This window comes from Manis javanica, chromosome 8 (genome assembly GCF_040802235.1).
Source record: "Manis javanica isolate MJ-LG chromosome 8, MJ_LKY, whole genome shotgun sequence".
Classification (NCBI taxonomy): Eukaryota; Metazoa; Chordata; class Mammalia; order Pholidota; family Manidae; genus Manis; species Manis javanica.
Genome location: NC_133163.1, coordinates 76,511,185 through 76,531,569, shown reverse-complemented (window position 1 = coordinate 76,531,569; position 20,385 = coordinate 76,511,185). Strand labels below are relative to the sequence as shown.

Sequence of the window (20,385 nt, the reverse complement as noted above, 5' to 3'; positions counted from 1 at the left end):
TAAAAAACCTGACTTCATTTTAAGACCTCTAGTAAAACTGTTCATTTTTGCTATAGCCATTTTATAGATGCCAATGTTCTGTATTGAGTTTACTCTGGTATAGGACAACATGGGTATGAAAATCTGACTACTGTCAATTACAACTGTTCTACTGTCTTAAATGTCAATGACTGTAAGGTTCTCTAGCTTCCAGTATTTTTCCTTCCCAATTCACTGGGACTGGGTTTTAAAAGTAGCATTTGAGAAGCATTGATAGATGAAATACAAATTACACAAAGTTTACTCTAGAATGCAAGAGCAGCTATCATGTCATTAACAGTCACTGAGAAGCCACTGAACTAAATGTCCAAAATAGTCATACAAGTCCCCACACAACATAGTTTGTTGTGAACATTCTTTAATGTTATAATCATTAAGCAATGCTGAAGTTTGAGCTGTATTATAGGGAAACACTAACATGGAAATACTTAAGGGGAAAAGTCCACTCCAATCTGAAGGGAGAAGCCAAGTAGGAAAAGAGCATTTTAGGACTGCAAACTTTTTGTACTAATTTATGCATTAAAAAAAACAAAATACAAACTCCTGAAAATGTTGAAAACAAAATAAAAATTTAAGCCACCACAGGATTATTTTTTTAAAAAATTCATTCAATTATGAGCTGCTATCATCTAAATATGAATCTGTAGTACTATAAACTAAAGTAAATAATTTGTTGGATTGGTACACACAATGCATTATCAACAATGGAACTAGTCCTTCTGTGGTACTCAAAACAACTGTTTTTCTTTTTTATTCATAAAAACAAGAATTGACTTCCTTATGAACACTTCAGTTTCCCTAATATTCACAAATAAAATATAAGCTATATCAAATTACTATGACTCTGACAGCAAATCCTAGAAACTGATAAACAATTAGAAAACTACTTAAGGAGATGAAATTCTACAATCACCAGGAACATATACATATATGTGCAGTCTGACAGTCTTAGTGTGTAATGAGATTGTCAAAGTAGTTAAGACTATTAACAAAGCAGAGCCCAGATCTCATTTCTCAACATCTGAACATGCTAAATCCACAGTGGAGGACCCTACTGGGGTAACTAATATCTAATATAACAACCAGTTTATGCAGCTGTTTTAACAGTAAGTTCCATTTATTGAGTATAACATGCTGGACTTACACTAGCTTTTTAAGAAATCATCTCAATCCCCTCAATTTATCTATATATGCTCTTGACAATCCAAACTACTATTCCTTCAGGTAGAAAAAAGGTAAATTCTGAGTACTATTATCTCCATTTTAAGATGGGAAAATGTAATACTCAGCCAAGCTACGTGGGCTGCCCAACATACATAGTGGTTTGTGGAGCCCCAATGCAGAGCTAAGCAATCCAACTCCACAGCCCATAAGTGACTAAGCCACACAGTGTTCCACTAGTCCACTGTAAGTGGTAGTACACAGCCATGTAGGCAGCAACTGTACCTTAGGAACTACCCTTCCTACTTTCCCTACTTTAATCAAGACTGCTAACTAAGGATTATCCAGTCTACTACACAAAATGATATAATAAATAAAATTCTTAGCCCACTGTACCTATAATCTATTGTACTCTTATTAGAGTGAACATCATCCAGAACATCTCAGACTGCTAAGCTTTTAGAGAGAAAGGGAGAAAAAGAGAAACATGAGCAGAGAAACTCTTCAGATCTGAATTACAAAATCAAAGAAAATGTTCATTCTACCCAGACCTTACCTAAAACCTGGCCAGCAATCATTCTGCCATCCTCTCCTGCCACTGCAGCCCGGGCATTTCTCTCATTAACATACTGAACGAAGGCAAAGCCCTTATGAACTGAGCAACCCACAATTTTGCCGTATTTTGAGAAGATTGCCTCCACATCAGACTTCTTGACCACAAGAGTATTGAGATTCCCAATGAATACACGGGAGTTCATAGAGCGAGGATCTGTCTTGTTGGTAACATTGCTGGCCATTGTCTTTGATGGTAAGGTTCTTCACAAAGTCAAAAAACTGGAAGGAAAAAAAAATGCATTCAGATGAAAAGATAGCAAAACCAAAATATTCCTTGGTTAACCTTTTTCTACTCTTATCTTGAGCCACTGATACTCAGAGTATCAGTCAATTTACAGAGATCTCACAGCACCAAGCACATTACTTTTCAGAGACTAGAGCTGCTGAATATATGCATATGAAAATTCAACGTCCTTTTTTCTAGTCTATTCCAGCAGTGCTATAGTAGTATTTCAAAGGGGAAAATCCTCTTCACAGACTATGAGCAACACGATATTCTTGCACATTATTAGTTCAAAGTGGCTCCCTCCCTCTCTGTTTTAAGTCTTCAAGCAAATCTGAATCCCCTAAGCTGTCTACTACCAATTTCTCCACGTTTTTTCACCTTCCCAGTCAGGCTAACCTACCATTCCTTGCCAATTATCACTAAATCCACCATTCTTGCACAATGCTTTTACCAAAGTAAGTCTCACCCATTCCCCCAAAGACATACAAAACTCCAAATTCTGCCCACAAACCATTTTTTAGCTAGATTAATGTGGACGACTGACATTCTAGCCCCATTCAAGTATTGATTAAACATGTTACACATAGGCAATAAGTACAAGCAATTCATTCACTGGAAATACCTATTTCCAGATACTCTAATTGATATTTAATATGCCATATACACACTTTAAGTATGCATACCTTTTTTTAATAAAATAAATTGACTATTTACATGGGACATTTAATACTACTAGATGGTGATGATGATAAAACTAGCAGGTAGAACACTGCATAAATCAAGAGGACCACAAAACCTAAAGAAGAGAACACGATTTTCCTCAGACTAGTTCAAAACAAAAATTAGACTTCTTTAGTATGTTACAGAGGCTTTACCCTACTACAATTACATGGAGATTAATATTATCATCTCAGATCTTTTCTAAGTGAAAATGTCCTGACATTCTTTTAGCTTTTCTATCAGTCTGCTGTACCTTTCCAATCCAACAGCCAAACTGAAACAGGGTTTAACATGGATGCACCTTCAATTTAGAGTAATATTCTTAAGATAATTTATTTCCCATTCATCCCTTTAAAAGGTACTGAAGAGCTTCAAATAAAAAAATATCAGTGTCTTTATGTTCTCTTTCCAATCCTCGAGAATGTCACACTATTCTCATGCATTATATTAGGACCTTATATATACATGTATGTATGTAATAAAAACAGGTGTTTCATTTATACACAACCATTACCATTCTGACCTTAAAACACCTAGTCATTTCACAAGCAGTACTGATTTCTAAGTTTTAACTGCTTTTCCCTCCTAGCCTTTCTGAAATTCAAGAATGTCTGTATTTTGGTTTCAAGTTATCTTTTTTTTTATTTTGGTATCATTAATCTACAATTACAGAAAGAACATTATGTTTACTAGGTTCCCCCCTTCAGTCACTGTCCATCAGCGAGGTAAGATGCTGTAAAATCACTACTTGTCTTCTCTGTTGCACAGCCCTCCCCGTGCTGCCCACGCACTATACATGTTAATCATAATGCCCTCTTTTTCCCCACCCTTACCCCTCCCTTCCCACCCATCGTCTCCAGTCCCTTTCCCTTTGGTAACTATTAGTTTACTCTTGGGTTCTGTGATTCTGCTGCTGTTTTGTTCCTTCAGTTTTCCTTTGTTCTTACACTCCACAGATTAGTGAAATCATTTGGTACTTGTCTATCTCTGCCTGGCTTAGTTCACTGAGCATACCCTCTAGCTCTATCCATGTTGCTGCGAATGGTAGGATCTGTTTTTTTCTTATGGCTGCATAATATTCCATTGTGTATATGCACTACATCTTCGTTATCAAGTCATCTACATGGACGTTTAGGTTGCTTCCATATCTTGGCTATTTTAAATAGTGCAGCGATAAACATAGGGGTATATCTGTCTTTTTCAAACTGGAGCACTGCATTCTTAGGGTAAATTCCCAGAAGTGGAATTCCTGGCTCAAATGGTATTTCTATTTTGAGCATTCTGAGGAACCTTCTTTGGGCTTTCCGCAATGGTTGAACTAATTTACATTCCCACGAGCAGTGTAGGAAGGTTCCCCTTTGTCCACAACCTCGCCAACATTTGTTGTTGTCTGTCTTTTCGATGACAGCGATCCTTACTGGTGTGAGGTGATATCTCATTGTGGTCTTAATTTGCATTTCTCTGATGATTAGCTATGTGGAGCATCTTTTCATGTGCCTGCTGGCCATCTGGATTTCTTCTTTAGAGAACTGTCTATTCAGCTCCCCTGCCCATTTTTTAATTGGATTTTTTGCTTTTTGTTTGTTGAGGTACATGAGCTCTTTATATATTTTGGATGTCAAATCCTTTATTGGATCTGTCATTTATGAATATGAATATATTCTCCCATACTGTAGGATACCTTTTTGTTCTATTGATGGTATCCTTTGCTCTACAGAAGCTTTTTAGCTTGATATAGTCCCACTTGTTCATTTTTGCCTTTGTTACCCGTGCCCGGGGAGATATGCTCATGAAGAAGTCACTCATGTTTATGTCCATGAGATTTTTGCCTATGTTTTTTTCTAAGAGTTTTATGGTTTCATGACTTACATTCAGGTCTTTGATGAATTTGGAATTTACTTTTGTGTATGGGGTTAGACAGTGATCCAGTTTCATTCCCTTTCATGTAGCTGTCCAGTTTTGCCAGCACCATCTGTTGAAGACACTGTCATTTCCCCATTGTACATCCATGGCTCCTTTATTATTGTATACTGATTGGCCATATATGTTTGGGTTAATGTCTGGAGTCTCTATTCTGTTCCACTGGTCTGTGTCTGTGTTCTTGTGCCAGTACAAATTGTCTTGATTACTGTGGCTTTCTAGTAGAGCTTGAAGTTGGGGAACTAGATCCCACCTACTTTATTCTTTTTTCTCAGGATTGCTTTGGCTATTCGGGGTCTTTGGCAGTTCCATATGAATTTTTGAACTATTTGTTCCAGTTCATTGAAGAATGCTGTTGGTAATTTGATAGGGATTGCATCGAATTTGTATATTGCTTTGGGCAGGATGGCCATTTTGACGATATTAATTCTTCCCAGCCAGGAGCACGGGATGAGTTCCCATTTGTTAATGACCTCTTTAATTTATCTTAAGAGTGTCTTATAGTTTTCAGGGTATAGGTCTTTCACTTCCTTGGTTAGGTTTATTTGTAGGTATTTTATTCTTTTTGATGCGATTGTGAATGGAATTCTTTTCCTGATTTCTCTTTCTATTGGTTCATTGTTAGTGTATAAGAAAGCCACAGATTTCTGTGTGTTAATTTTGTATCCTGCAACTTTGCTGAATTCTGATATTAGTTCTAGCAGTTTTGGAGTGGAGTCTTCAGGGTTTTTTATGTACAATATCATGTCATCTGCAAATAGTGACAGTTTGACTTCTTTACCAATGTGGATTCCTTGTATTTTTTTGTTTTGTCTAATTGCATGGGTAGGACCTCCAGTACTATGTTGAATAACAGTGGGGAGAGTGGGCATCCCTGCCTTGTTCCCAATCTCAGAGGAAAAGCTTTCAGTCTCTCACTGTTCAGTATGATGTTAGCTGTGGGTTTGTCATATATGGCCTTTATTATGTTGAGGTACTTCCCCTCTATGTCCATTTAGTTGAGAATTTTTATCATGAATGGATGTTGAATTTTGTCAAATGCTTTTTCAGCATCTATGGAGATGATCATGTGGCTTTTGTCTTTCTTTTTGTTGATGTGGTGGATGATGTTGATGGGTTTTTGAATGTTGTACCATCCTTGCATCCCTGGGATTAATCCCACTTGGTCATGGTGTATGATTCTCTTGATGTATTTTTGAATTCGGTTTGCTAATATTTTGTTGAGTATTTTTGCATCTACGTTCATCAGGGATATTGGTCTGTAGTTTTCTTTTTTTGGTGGGGTCTTTGCCTGGTTTTGGTATTAGGGTGATGTTGGCTTCATAGAAGAGATTGGGAGTATTCCCTCCTCTTCTATTTTTTGGAAAACTTTAAGGAGAATGGGTGTTACGTCTTCTCTGTATGTCTGATAAAATTCTGAGGTAAATCCATGTGGCCCAGGGGTTTTGTTCTTGGGTAGTTTTTTGATTACCGATTCAGTTGCGTTGCTGGTAATTGGTCTGTTTAGATTTTCTGTTTCTTTCTGGGTCAGTCTTGGAAGGTTGTATTTTTCTAGGAAGTTGTCCATTTCTCCTAGGTTTTCCAACTTGTTAGCATATAGGTTTTCATAGTACTCTCTAATAATTCTTTGTATTTCTGTGGGGTCAGTCGTGATTTTTCCTTTCTCGTTTCTGATTCTGTTGGTATGTGTTGACTCTCTCTTTCTCTTAATAAGTCTGGCTAGAGGCTTATCTATTTTGTTTATTTTCTCGAAGAACCAGCTCTTGGTTTCACTGATTTTTTCTATTGTTTTATTCTTCTCAATTTTATTTATTTCTTCTCTGATCTTTATTATACCCCTCCTTTTGCTGACCTTAGGCCTCATTTGTTCTTCTTCCAATTTTGATAATTGTGACATTAGACCATTCATTTGGGATTGTTCTTCCTTCTTTAAATATGCCTGGATTGCTATATACTTTCCTCTTAAGACTGCTTTTGCTGCATTTCACAGAACTTGGGGCTTTGTGTCGTTGTCATTTGTTTCCATATATTGCTGGATCTCCATTTTAATTTGGTCGTTGATCCATTAATTATTTAGGAGCATGCTGTTAAGCCTCCATGTGTTGTGAGCCTTTCTGCTTTCTTTGTACAATTTATTTCTAGTTTTATACCTTTGTGATCTGAAAAGGTGGTTGGTAGGATTTCAATCTTCTGGAATTTACTGAGGCTCTTTTTGTGGCCTAGTATGTGGTCTATTCTGGAGAGTGTTCCATGTGAGAAGAATGTGTATCCTCTTGCTTTTGGATGTAGAGTTCTATAGATGTCTATTAGGACCATCTGTTCCAGGGTGTTGTTCAGTGCCTCTGTGTCCTTACTTCTTTTCTGTCTGGTGGATCTGTCCTTTGAAGTGACTGGTGTTTTGAAGTCTTCCAAGATGAATGCATTGCATTCTATTTCCTCCTTTAATTCTGTTAGTATTTGTTTCACATATATTGGTGCTCCTGTATTGGGTGCATATATGTTTATAATGGTTATACCCTTTTGTTGGAGTGAGTCCTTTATCATTACGTAATGTCCTTCATCTCGTTACTTTATTCTGAAGTCTATTTTGTCTGATACTAGCATTGCAACACCTGCTTTTTTCTCCCTGTTGTTTGCATGAAATATCTTTCTCCATCCCTTGACTTTTAATCTGTGCATGTCTTTGGGTTTGAGGTGAGTCTCTTGTAAGCAGCATATAGATGGGTCTTGCTTTTTTATCCATTCTATTACTCTGTGTATTTTGATTGGTGCGTTCAGTCCATTTACATTTAGGGTGATTATTGAAACATATGTACTTATTGCCATTGCAGGCTTTAAATTTCTGGTTACCAAACGTTCAAGGTTAGCTTGTTTACTACCTTACTGTCTGACCTCACTTGCTTATTGAGCTGTCATGAACACAGTCTAATGATTATTTCTTTCCCTTCTTTTTCCTCCTCCTCCATTCTTCATATGTTGGGTGTTTTGTTCTGTGCTCTTTTTTAGGAGTGCTCCCATCTAGAGCAGTCCCCTCTAAGATACCTTGTAGAGGTGGTTTGTGGGAGGCACATTCCCTCAACTTTTGCTTGTCTGGGAATTGTTTAATCCCTCCTTCATATTTAAATGATAATTGTGCTGGATACAGTATTCTTGGTTCAAGGCTCTTCTGTTTCATTGCACTAAATATATCATGCCATTCTCTTCTGGCCTGTAAGATTTCTGTTGAGAAGTCTGATGATAGCCTGATGGGTTTTTCTTTGTAGGTGACCTTTTTTCTCTCTCTGGCTGCCTTTAATACTCTGTCCTTGTCCTTGATCTTTGCCATTTAATTATTATGTGTCTTGGTGTTGTCCTCTTTGGGTCCCTCCTGTTGGGATTTCTGTGTACTTCCGTAGTCTGAGCATCTATTTCCTCCCCCAATTTGGGGAAGTTCTCAGCAATTATTTCTTCAAAGATACTTTGTCTCCCTTTTTCTCTCTCTTCGTCTGGTACCCCTATAATGTAGATATTGTTCCTTTTGGATTGGTCACACAGTTCTCTTAATATTGTTTCATTCCTGGAGATCCTTTTATCTCTCTCTGCATCAGCTTCTATGCGTTGCTGTTCTCTGGTTTCTATTCCATCAATAGCCTCTTGCATCTTATCCATTCTGCTTATAAATCCTTCCAGAGTTTGTTTCACTTCTGTAATCTCCCTCTGGACTTCATCCCTTAGCTCTTGCATATTTCTCTGCAGCTCTGTCAGCACGTTTATGATTTTTATTTTGAATTCTTTTTCAAGGAGACTGGTTAGGTCTGCCTCTGCTGATCCTTTCTCAGGTGTTCTTTGAACTATCTTGGACTCGACAAATTTTTTTTGCCTTTTCATGATAGCGGTGAATGTAGGCAGGTTGCAGGTGTGTCAGCTGGGAGAAAAAAGTCCTTTCCTGCTTGCTGGATGCCTTGCTCTTCTCCGCTGCCTGTGACGGTTACCCGCACTCCTGGAGCAGCCACCGGGTTATTCCCCTAAGCTGCTGTGGACGGGTTCTCCGTCAGAGCAGCACAGAGCCCTGCAGGGAGTGGCAGGCACACCACGTGCACTCCTCCGTGCTAGCAGCACCCCTGCCGGGCAGCTGTGTAACAACAGCAGCCTTTGGGTCTGCCCTAGGCGGCTGTGCACTGGGCTGGGATTTTGATTGGCTACTGGGAACATGGCTGCTCCCTCTGGCTCTGCTGCAGGTGCATGCAGGGCTCTTCCGTGCAGACCTCTACCGGACTCCTCTGGCTTCATTGCCACCGGTGCGCGTAAGCTGCGCCTGGGCTGTTCGGTTGTACCGCTGCGGGCTAGCACGAGCCTCTCCTGCAGCGCCCAGATCTGCTCCTGGTTCCTTTTGGCACTGCCGTCCCCAGCTCACGCTGCCACTCTCCCACTACTGGGCCGGTGTGTCAGGGTCCGTGCCAGTTGGAGGAACGACTGGCAGGCTGCTTAGTGCCATAAGGGGCTTGAGAGCTGCACTGCCTCCCCGGGGTTTAGGACGCCTAAGTTTCCCTGGTATTCCCAGCTGCTGGGACAACTTCATCCAGCTATGGGGTCCCAGTCTCTTTAAGACTTGCAGAAAGCACTTGCTTTTCTTTTGTCTCAGGGGCGCCGGTTGCGGGGACCTGTCCACAGGTTTTGCTTTTCTGTTTCTCTAATATCCAGCACCCAGTGCACCTTGTATCTGCGTTCCGGGTGCGGATTTCTAGAGCTGGTTGTTTTAGCAGTCCCGGGCTTTCACTCCCTCCCATTCCGACTCCTTTCTTCCCACCGGGTTTTAGGGTGGGGGAGCGTTCAGGTCCACCTGGCCGCGGCTTGTATCTTACCCCCTTCATGTGATGTTGAGTTCTCACAGATGTAGATGTATCCTGGCTGTTGTACTGCATCTACTCGTGTCTCTTTTAGGAATAGTTGTATTTATTGTATTTTCATAAATATATATGTTTTGGGGTGGAGATTTCCTCTGAACTACTCATGCCGCCATCTTCCTGTGATGATGCCCTCCAAATTATCTTTATAAACAACAGTTCTTAATTTTAGACTAAGCTATGAAAATTTACCAAACAGTAGCCACTAAGAGTCACACACTTTCAACTCTTTAACTGTGAGTGACAGGAAGCCTTAAAAGAGCAGAGGAAAGGAATCAATCAAAATGGGAATTCGCAAAAAAGACCTAACTGGTATTATTCCTAGCTATTAAGGTTTCTATTACTTTAAATGGGGACATAAAAGCCAGTTTTCAGCAAATGTCTTCACAAAGAATAAATGTATCAACAGTAATTCTATGTATAATCTCCCTGGATTTAACCAGAAGAAATTATCTGTGGAGGCAAAGAGGGTGAGTCTACATGCCACCAGCACACTGAATAGGAGGAGCAAACACCAAATGAAAGACACTGAACTACTGTCCCTACAAGTATACTCCTTTAAACCACAGAAAATAGATTTAAATGACTATTTTTTCAATTTTTAATGGTACATGGCTAGTACCAATCTATATATAATAGAGAATTCATTAGATACAAACAATGCCTTAGGTTGTTAGGGCTTAATTCTCTCAAGGAATCCCATTTTAAAAGGCTGGTAGAGAAATCACCTAGGAATACAAATAAAATATGCTAACAATGGTTGTCACCTGTTAAGTTGGTGACTTTTTCTCATTTTATGTGTGATTTCTAAATTTGCTACTGTAAAAATCATTCTAAAATAATAATAATACCATGACCCCAACTTCAAAAGCTTAGTTGAAATCAACGGAATGAATAGCTTTCAATGTCCATATTTACTATAAAAACTTAAGATATGAGCAACTGTAAAAACAAGTGAACTCACAAAGATCCCTCAATTCCAGTCCTAAAAACACAACCTCCTAAAGAATTAGCAAAGAGTTACTGAAAATTAACACATTTTTTTCACTGAATACTTATTAAGTAATGTCTGCCAAGTATCAGACACCAAGGTTACTTCAGGGAACAAACAGGAACAGATATATATATGATCCTCAGTTTATACTCCAGTGGTACTACTGTATACAGTCTTATTGAAGAGGGATCAAGATTCCCCAAAGTTTTAGAAATAACTGCATGATCTCAGGTCACTTCACCCTACCTGTGATCATCATTAAGGTACCTTGCCAGTGGAATCAAGAGAAGAAAAATGGTCAATGCCCTAAATGCAGACATTACTTAAAAAAGAACTGGGGTACCTGGGAGAAAGCAGCAACAGCAAAGCACAACTTTTTAATCTTTTTGAATACCTGATATAAAAGCAGCTAGAGATTAAAGCCAAAAATCCATGGACAGCATTTACAAGTGGCAAAACTCCCAAATGTAAGCTGGTAAGGGCAAGCCTACAGCCAACATTTATGGTAACTCTGAAGAGACGCAGTTAAGTATAAAAATCAACGAGGAGTCTAAGAGACCTAGAAATAGAAGAATCCCCAGATATTCAGTTAGTATTTACTGGAAAGCAAAGGAACTGTTTTAAAGAGAGCAGTTGAAACTGGAGAGGTGTTCCTGCTCCAGTGGTGGATGAGTAAAAGTAAAAGGTACTGTAGTTAAGAGGTTTTAAGGTATCCAAGCAGCTTACTACTCTATTTCAAAAACTAAGAAGCTCCATGTGCACAATCCATTCTCAATCCCTTTCCTCTTCCTCAAAGTAACTACAATTTTAATTTTAGTAATCACTTTCTTCGTTTAAAAATAATTATATCACCTAAGTTTATCCCTTTTAAAATAAGGTATATCCCTACACAATATAACTTTTACCCACAAAAACTAATTTGATGGGTCTTTTAGGGCTCTTTTTAAAGAAGTTCCCTTTCTACTACTAACTTAAAGTGTTGAAGATTCCAAGGTTTATTTAAACCTGCAGTTCCCCAAGTTGGATTTCCAGAATTTCATACTCTAGTACAATCACACATATTCTTCTGTCCTCTTTATTTCCTGAAATTGGAAGCTGCAACTAAAAGCTTGATCAGACTCTCATGTGACCCTTCTGCAAGGCTATATATAGGTGGCATTGTCTTTTTGTGTTATTCATTCTTAACTTCTACATTATCTCTCTAGGTATTACGGTGTCTCAAAGCTTATCTCTAGTATGAGTATTACCTAGAAAGAATTTATGAGACTAACTCCTCCGTTTTTGTACATTAGTAACAGTATGCCTGGACCCCTTACACTTTTAAGTCAATTTGGCGGGGTGTAAAATCATTAGAGCATGTTTCTTCCTTAAATATGTTACTCCATTCACGTCTGAAAGATCACATTCCAAACTGTAAACCTTACTGGCAATGTTCTATTTTTCTCAACTTGAACAGAAATTTACAAGAGTCTTTGCTTTGCAATAACTCTAATATTAAACTTTTTTTTTACAGACTTAAAGAGCATAACCTTAAAGAAATACATCAGATTCCGAGTATAAAATTCCAAGCTGCAGGAGTGAGTCAACTTTTGCTTTTAACCTAATATAGATCTGTAGTAGTTATATTCTACACACATTTTTGTAAAATTTACATATCACTTTAAATGATGGGCAGATTACTGTAAAATGTTTAGTGAAAAAGCAGTTATACCATTGTATAATACATACCAGCAGGTATATATGAACTATCCACATAAAACTTATGTGCTTAGGGAAGATAGAACAGAAATACTTTTAAATGTTTTTTTCTGTGAGTACCCTGCTTTTGCTTAATTTTCATCATCAATCACCTTCAGTTTTTTCTTACTGTCCAAATTTTCTAAATAAACATGCTAGTTTTTTGGGGGGGGCAAGGGGGGTGTATGGAAGGTCAATTTTTAAGTCAAGCACCTAACTCCTTAATCAGGAAACACATCTGAGAAAAATTTAAAAAGCTCAGTCACAGAAGAATCCAGGTCTCAAAATCTTTAAAAAAATGAAACCATTCAAACATTTTGAGATCAAATTAGTATATTAGTAATGTACTAATAGCCTAAAAACCTGAAATAATGAAGTGACTTTAATCTTATGTATTAGTTTTAACTTTAATAATTTATTCCGGTATCAGAGAGGAATGTCTAGTTCATGGATCTATAGTTTATAAATTCCAACTTCTCTCACTTTTTGAAAATCAGAAGTTTCTGGCACATTCTAAATAATTCCTCAAAGAGTAAAGTAGTCTAGCATCCTGTAGCAAAATCATCCTCAGCAAAATCATGTTTTCAGTCAAATTCACTTAGACAAATTCATTCAATTCAATATTGAATACTACTGAAGATTTAAGTAAATAAAAGAACACAGAATTAAATGATAGAAATTCTTTTCCTAAGATTGGTTCCAAAGAGCAAAACCAATAGGGAAGATTTCTGAAATAACTGTGTTCCCTTGTTATTCTGCACCCTATTTAATTCACTAGCAGAGACCCAACGGTTTTGGTTTCCAGAAAAACAGAATTCCACCACAGTACAGACAACAGAAAAAATAATGAATACTTTCCTAGAGATCACTGAATGGCAGCCCTCACAACTCTAATCAAACGATGTGTATATATAGTCTTTCATCCCTGATTCTAAATCCCATGATTTTTATCATCAAAGGATCATTAAAGCTTATTTTACCTGGTGAGTGAAAGTCAAAACCAAGAATATTAAATCACTTTTATTGTCTTATTATACCAAAGGATCTATGAGTCCGATCATATAATTTATACTGAAGCAATAAAAGCAACGAGATTTTAGTGGTAGTATGAAGAAACACTATTTTGCAGATACAGAAATGTTTCTATTCCCACATCTAACATCCCAGCCATATCCCAAAACCAAAAATAAGTAAATAAAATCTCTCTCTCAGCGGGATGCAAGCAAATTTGTCCATTTTTATTTCCAGCTGGTCATTCTCAAGTTTCAGCTACAATTGTGATTCTTCACCCTCTTAAGAAAGGCAAAACTATCTTGGATTTTCAAATAATTTGAGGAATATTTTGACTTCTCCATTTCTGTTAAATGTCAAATTCTTCCAGAAAGAGTACAGCAAGATGGGAAAGGAAGATTTCACTTTCCAATGATTAAAAGAGATAAAAAGTTCAAATGGTCCATAAACATGTAATAAGGTCCTAGAATTTACTGGGAGTTGGGCCAAAATAAGTTTATAATTGGAATCAAACCTTAGCTCCCTTGCTTTATGTCCTGGGTACTAGAACTACACTTTTAATGAAAAGAAATTGAGGGAATAGAAGCTACCACTCATTCAGACTAAGTTCAGTATCTTATCTAGACATACTTACTCGAAAAAAAAAAAACAGTATATTAATTCACAACATGTTTCTACTAAGCATTTCTGACAATCCTCTGCCTGTCTACCCTGTTCCCATAGACTGTTCACATAGACTAACATTATCTGTTAGTCCAGAAAAAATGAAATCAAAGATGGCATCAGTATAGCTCATCAGATGTCAAATCTTACTAGAACACAAAGGAAATAACTTTGGCTAGACTAGGAGATTCAGAACCCTACTTTATTAGTTTTCTTTACTACTATCTTTACTGTAAAATCTAAAGTAGCCTCTACATCAATTCAAATTAGATGCAACTACCATATGCAAATACACGATTTCCCATTTCTTTGAAGAACTTAAAAGGAAGTGTCACTAGATGGCAGCAATGAGTTGGCAATTTTCTTAAAAGACTAAATCTTGAGTTCCAAAGTTTTCTATTTCACTTCTTTCACAATTTCTTGTCAAAGTTCTTCTCAATACTGTTTGAATACTCTAAATAAATTTCTTTGCTACTTAAGAGCATCATCATCTGGTCTAAGTGGTTTTCATTTAAAATAAGAATTAAGCTCCTGTTTTGCTACTGTATGTCTGTCCCTTGTCCCTTTGTGTACCCTTTCCACACTAAGTTCATGTTACTCTACCTGGCACCGCTTCTTTGTTCGCATATGTGTCTTTACTGCATTGAGTATTTCCCTCTGGCCTCTTCATAGACCGCAAAAACAAACTACCCATGTGTCTGCAATTGTAAGTGTATTTTTGTTACTGCCCATGTGTCTGCAATTGTAAGTGTGTTTTTGTTGCTCCACCCCCAAAACTTAGTCATCATCATAACATATACATGATCTCAAGATAAAGACTATCATATGCACACTAGCATGAGAAAATAGCACATGGTAGGATTTTTAGGACATTTTCAGGGCATGAGAAAACAAAGTTGGCCATTTTTAGATAAATTATTCTAATTGCTATGGCTAAGAATTAACACTAAAGGAATAAAGGGAAGTAAATAATTCAGTAAAGAGTACCACACAGCCATCTAAAATAAAAAAAATTGGTAACCAATCTCACTTTACACACCAAAATAAATCACAGCTGGATCAAAACTCAAATGTAAAAAATCATATACAAAACTGTCAAAGCCTAAGACAAAAATCAACAATCACAGAAAAAATTAGCATGAAATGCCTAACAAATCATAAACATGAAAGAGTCTTTTAAGAAAAACATACTGAAATCCCAGGTTAAACTTAAGAGATACCAATTTTTAAAACTGTCAGATTGGTGAAGATCACATCAATGTAGTAATTGGTTCAGACAACTATCAATGTATGCTAACGCACTCAGTAAAAGCTCATTGGGTAGAAATATTGCCTGACAGAAAGGGCAAATTGGACCTTTACAATGGAAACAAGAACGTCACCACTTAAAACTAAGTGATCTCGACATTACTTGCCTCCTGATGTGACAAAATTAATAAACACCTATCACCTATGCAATACACATGGTAAATACTTGACTTGAATTGACAGGCAATCAGACAATTTCAAGTTTGTGGGGACATCATATAACAGAACTAGTTTGGACTCTCAAGAAATGAAAGTAGGGGACCTTTTCTGGATTAAGAAAGCAGTATGTGAACTTTGAATGGATACGACTTGGGGAAAAGACATTTTTTCTGACAACTAGAGATTTTTAATATGGACTGTATTGAGGTATTTAATTTTGATTTTCATTGATTGGATTATTGTAATACACATTATTCTTAGAGAAGATATAGTTATGTTAAGTTCCTAAGTATTGTGTCTGCAACTATAAAATCATTCAGGAGAGGGGGGAAAAAAACACACAAGCTAACACGGCTATCTAAAAGATAACTTCCACCAGAACAACAGGGAGGCTGAAGGGATGGTGTATTTTACAGATGTACATATTGCCTCTTCAAAAGCTTTTTTAAGATCCTAGTATAGCAAATGGGAAAATGATAATATACCAGGTCACATGCTTTAGTAAGTTCCCAGAAAATAGCGAAATTAATCTTTTCTAGCACATTTGCTGATGTAAGAATGACCATTCAATGAAGTAAGGGCAGGAACTAACACTTCTACCACTATAACTAACTATACAAGTACATGCTTTTCTAGGTTCATTTGAAATTTCTTGATTAGAGGTAAGCGCCAAGGAATGGGTAGGGTACATGTCTGTATTACTGAAGCAACTTATAATGTCAAATTAAATTTCAGTTCATCCCATATTTGGAATTGAAAAGAAATTTTGGTCCTCTGTAAGTTTTGTACATCCCTGAACAAAAAATATTAGATAGCCACTAAACACAAAAACATGTTACTTACTAAGCAACTTAACTAAGAAAACTTACTAAGTTGAAAATGTTTATAATATATAGAGTCTCTAAAACTATATACAATAATAATTCCATATTGGTAAAAAATATAAATGTATGAAATATAAAAGGATTTAAAAAATAGGTATATAGGTGTAGCTACTATAGCTACAAGACAGAAACGCATGGAAAACACCAAAATATTAATAGTGGTAATCTCTGAATGCTGATCTTTAAGTATTTTCATTTCCATGTTTCCCTTAATAAGCATTCTTATAAGACAATTATGTCTGTAAAAATATAAATAGGTAATATAATGCAACTAAAAAATTTTAAATGAAGGTCTTTAAGTAAACGTTCCCCTGCATCAGTTTAATGCCCCCCAAAATCTTTCAGAGGTTGTTAAAACATCCTTGTTAACTCATCAAAGATTAAGCCTCTTGAATTGCTACCAGTCAAGGAATCCACAACCTGAAGATACTCAATTCTAAAAATTGTCTTTTAACGAATGTTTTTCCTTAGCTCTTCTCTTTAAATGTCCATTTATCAGTAATTATTTTTTTCTTCGACTTAAACCATCTTATTCAAATTGTTCCCTGTCCTGACCAGCTTTTATAAAAATCAGAAACGGTGCATGTAACAAATAAAACTTAATCTGTCAATGTTCCCTTGAACATAGTAGTAGTCCAAATTTGGTTGCTCTTTCAAGAGTGGAATACATTTTGGATGCTATCCAGATATTATTTCCACTAATTTTGGCACTGTCAACACATGCAAAATTCAGTTAACCAAAACTGCTAATCCTTATTCACTTACTAATATAATGCTAACTTCCTATATTTGGACAAATATAAGTACAGGCCTTTACATTTTATGTATTTTTTTCACCCTCTTTTATCTAGTGTTAAGTATTAACAACTGCTCCCAATTACATATCCTTCACTGATTTGTTCAATGTACCCTGGGGAATCTAAGTCACTAAAAAATTTTTCGTAAGATTAACACAATTTTCCTTCAATAGCAAAATGTATATAAAATGTGTGAAAATAATATATTTTCATGTTATGTATTACTTTTAACACAATGATAATTAGGTAAAGTCAATCTCAACTGAGAAGTCTTTCTGCATTTTTTCTTCTGTACAATGCTAAGTTTGACCCTGGTTTACTTTCTGAGCAGGACCTGGATTAGTAACCTTAAAAACTAAATCAAAAGTTTGGAAAAGCCAAAACAAACAACTGAAAATGCAGATACAAGAACTAACTCCACAAATTCAAGCCATGTCTTCTACCATGGCCAAGCTTCATTCAAAAATGATGAAGACTGAGATGAGAACTTCCTAAATAGAGCATAAAAATACTAAACATCCCCACACTAATATATAGCATTAGGAAAAATCAAAGCTGATCAACATCTACAATACATGTTTGTCCAGAACAAGTCAAGTCCTTAATACTGTATATAAAATGTATAAAAATAATACAAATACATCCTAATGGTTAAGAGCTTAAAGGCTTTAGAGTCAGACAGACTTGTTTCAATTTCAAACTCAACTACTTAAGAGTGGTATGCACTACCCTCTGAGAAGCCAACTGCTTAAAGACCAGATTCCACAACTGCACAGTAAGTATCCCTGACAGGATGTACACCATCTCAAAGGTCAGGCATGAGGTGTGAACACGGGAGCTATGGAAACCATCACACGCAGGCCTGGCCCACAGCAGGTGCTGCCGCTGCAGCTGCTGCCACTGTCATTTACTGTTACTGGTACACAGCAACAAAAAATGGGAACAAACAGGTGATTGGTAACTACTACTAAGCACTAAATGTCTTTGGACATTTAAAAAAATTCAACATCACTATAAAGGAAATATAAATTAAACAAATACCATACTTCATCTACCAAATAACATTTTAAACTTAAACAGTCATTTTCACAAATTATTTCTGACAGCATGAAGTGAAACTGTATTTTCCAAGGACAATAGACTATTTTATCAACAGCCCTTAAACTGCAAATTCATTGCCTCAATCTTAGTTTAGAGAACTCATCTGAAGGAAACAAAGATGTGGACATATTAACAGTGAAAAATTAGAAAATAATACACAAATAATACAAAAAAGTACATGACAGTGAGACTGGCTAAATGAATTCTAGCACCTCCATCCAAATGAACACAGCAAGGACAATTATTTTAAAATGACAAAGCACAGGGACGGACCCAAGATGGCGGCGTGAGTAGAACAGAGGTAATCTCCCCCCAAAACTACATATATTTCTGAAAATACAACAAAGACAACTCATCCTAAAAGAGAGACCAGAAGGCACAGGACAACATCCTGACCACATCCACACCTGTGAGAACCCAGCGCCTCGCGAAGGGGTAAGATACAAGTCCCGGCCCGGCGGGACCCAAGCGCCCACACCCCAGCACCGGGCAGGAGGAGAGGAGTCAAGCGGGAAGGGAGAGGGAGCCCAGAACTGCCGAATAGCCAGCCCTAGCCATCCACACCAGAGCGCAGACACAAGGGCATGCGGGGGGTCCTGGATATTAGGGAAACAGGGTAGTAAGACCTGTGAGCAGGTCCCCCGCAGCCGGCGCCCTGGGGACAAAGAAAAGCGAGTGCTTTTGGAAGTCTTAAGGGGACAGGGACCCCACCGCCGGACGGAAGCACCCTGGGACACTTAGTCTAGCCACAGGGAATCTGGGGAACTCTGGGCACTCTAACCCCCTGGGCAGCAGGGAGCACGGAGGCCCCTCACAGAGATAAATAGTCACCCGGCTATTTTCCCTACATGCGACTCTGCCATATCAGAGCAGCAGGCCGAGGCAGGGCACGCCCACAGCTACAGCAGAGATAAACTCCATAGCAGCTGGGCAAGAATGAGAAGCCCCGTCTGCGTGCAGCTGCCCAGCACAAGCCACTAAAGGTCGCTGTTCTCCCAGGAGAGGAAGGCCACAAACCAACAAGAAGAGAAGTTCTTCCAGCTGTCACTCATGCCAGCTCCTCAAACTATCTCTATCACCATGAAAAGGCAAAATTTCAGACACACAAAGATAACAGAGACAACACCTGAGAAGGAGACAGACCTAACCAGTCTTCCTGAAAAAGAATTCAAAATAAAAATCATAAACATGCTGACGGAGATGCAGAGAAATATACAAGAGATAAGGGATGAAGTAGGGAGATTACAGACGCCCGGAAGGAGATTACAGACACCCGGAAGGGGATTACATAAGCCCGGACGGAGAATACAGAAGTGAAACAAACTCTTGAAGGATTTATAAGCAGAATGGATAAGATGCAAGAGGCCAATGATGGAATAGAAACCAGAGAACAGGAACGCATAGAAGTTGACACAGAGAGAGATAAAAGGATCTCCAGGAATGAAACAATATTAAGAACACTATGTGACCAATCCAAAAGGAACAATATCTGCATTATAGGGGTACCAGGAGAAGAGAGAGAAAAAGGGAAAGTGACTTTGAAGAAATAATTGCTGAAAATTTCCCCAAACTGGGGGGGGGGGGGGGGGGGGGATAATCGAACAGACCACCGAAATACACAGAACTCCCAACAGAAAGGACCCAAGGAGGACAACACCAAGACACATAATAATTAAAATGGCAAAGATCAAGGACAAGGACAGAGTTTTAAAGGGAGCTAGAGAGAGGAAAAAGGTCACCTACAAAGGAAAACGCATCAGGCTATCATCAGACTTCTCAACAGAAACTTTACAGGCCAGAAGAGAATGGCATGATATATTTAATGCAATGAAACAGAAGGGCCTTGAACCAAGGATACTGTATCCAGCATGATTATCATTTAAATATGAAGGAGGGATTAAACAATTCACAGACAAGCAAAAGATGAGGGAATTTGCCTCCCACAAACCACCTCTACAGGGTATTTTAGAGGGACTGCTCTACATGGGAGCACTCCTAAGGCAAAACAGATGTCACCAGAGAAAATAAAATCACAGCAAAGAAAGCACACCAACCAAATAGTAACTAAAGGCAAAAAATAAAATCAACTAACCACTAAAAGCAGTTAAAGGAAACAAAAGAGCACAAAATAAAACACCCAACATATAAAGAATGGAGGAGGAGGAAG

General features: G+C 37.7%; 1 protein-coding gene across 13 annotated transcripts in view; it reads right to left on the bottom strand.

The window, feature by feature from the left end:
* HNRNPC (heterogeneous nuclear ribonucleoprotein C) overlaps positions 1 to 20,385 on the bottom strand; it is a 57,109-nt gene that overhangs the window by 15,624 nt on the left and 21,100 nt on the right. For 10 of the 13 annotated variants that reach the window (XM_073211552.1, XM_017672868.3, XM_017672872.3 and 7 more), the window contains one exon: positions 1,757 to 2,034. The exons of the other annotated variants lie outside the window; for them this stretch is intronic. In XM_073211552.1, coding sequence (XP_073067653.1) covers positions 1,757 to 1,997 — 241 coding nt within the window. In that variant the 5' untranslated portion in view covers positions 1,998 to 2,034. The remainder of the gene's footprint in view (positions 1 to 1,756; positions 2,035 to 20,385) is intronic. 13 annotated transcript variants of the gene reach the window in all.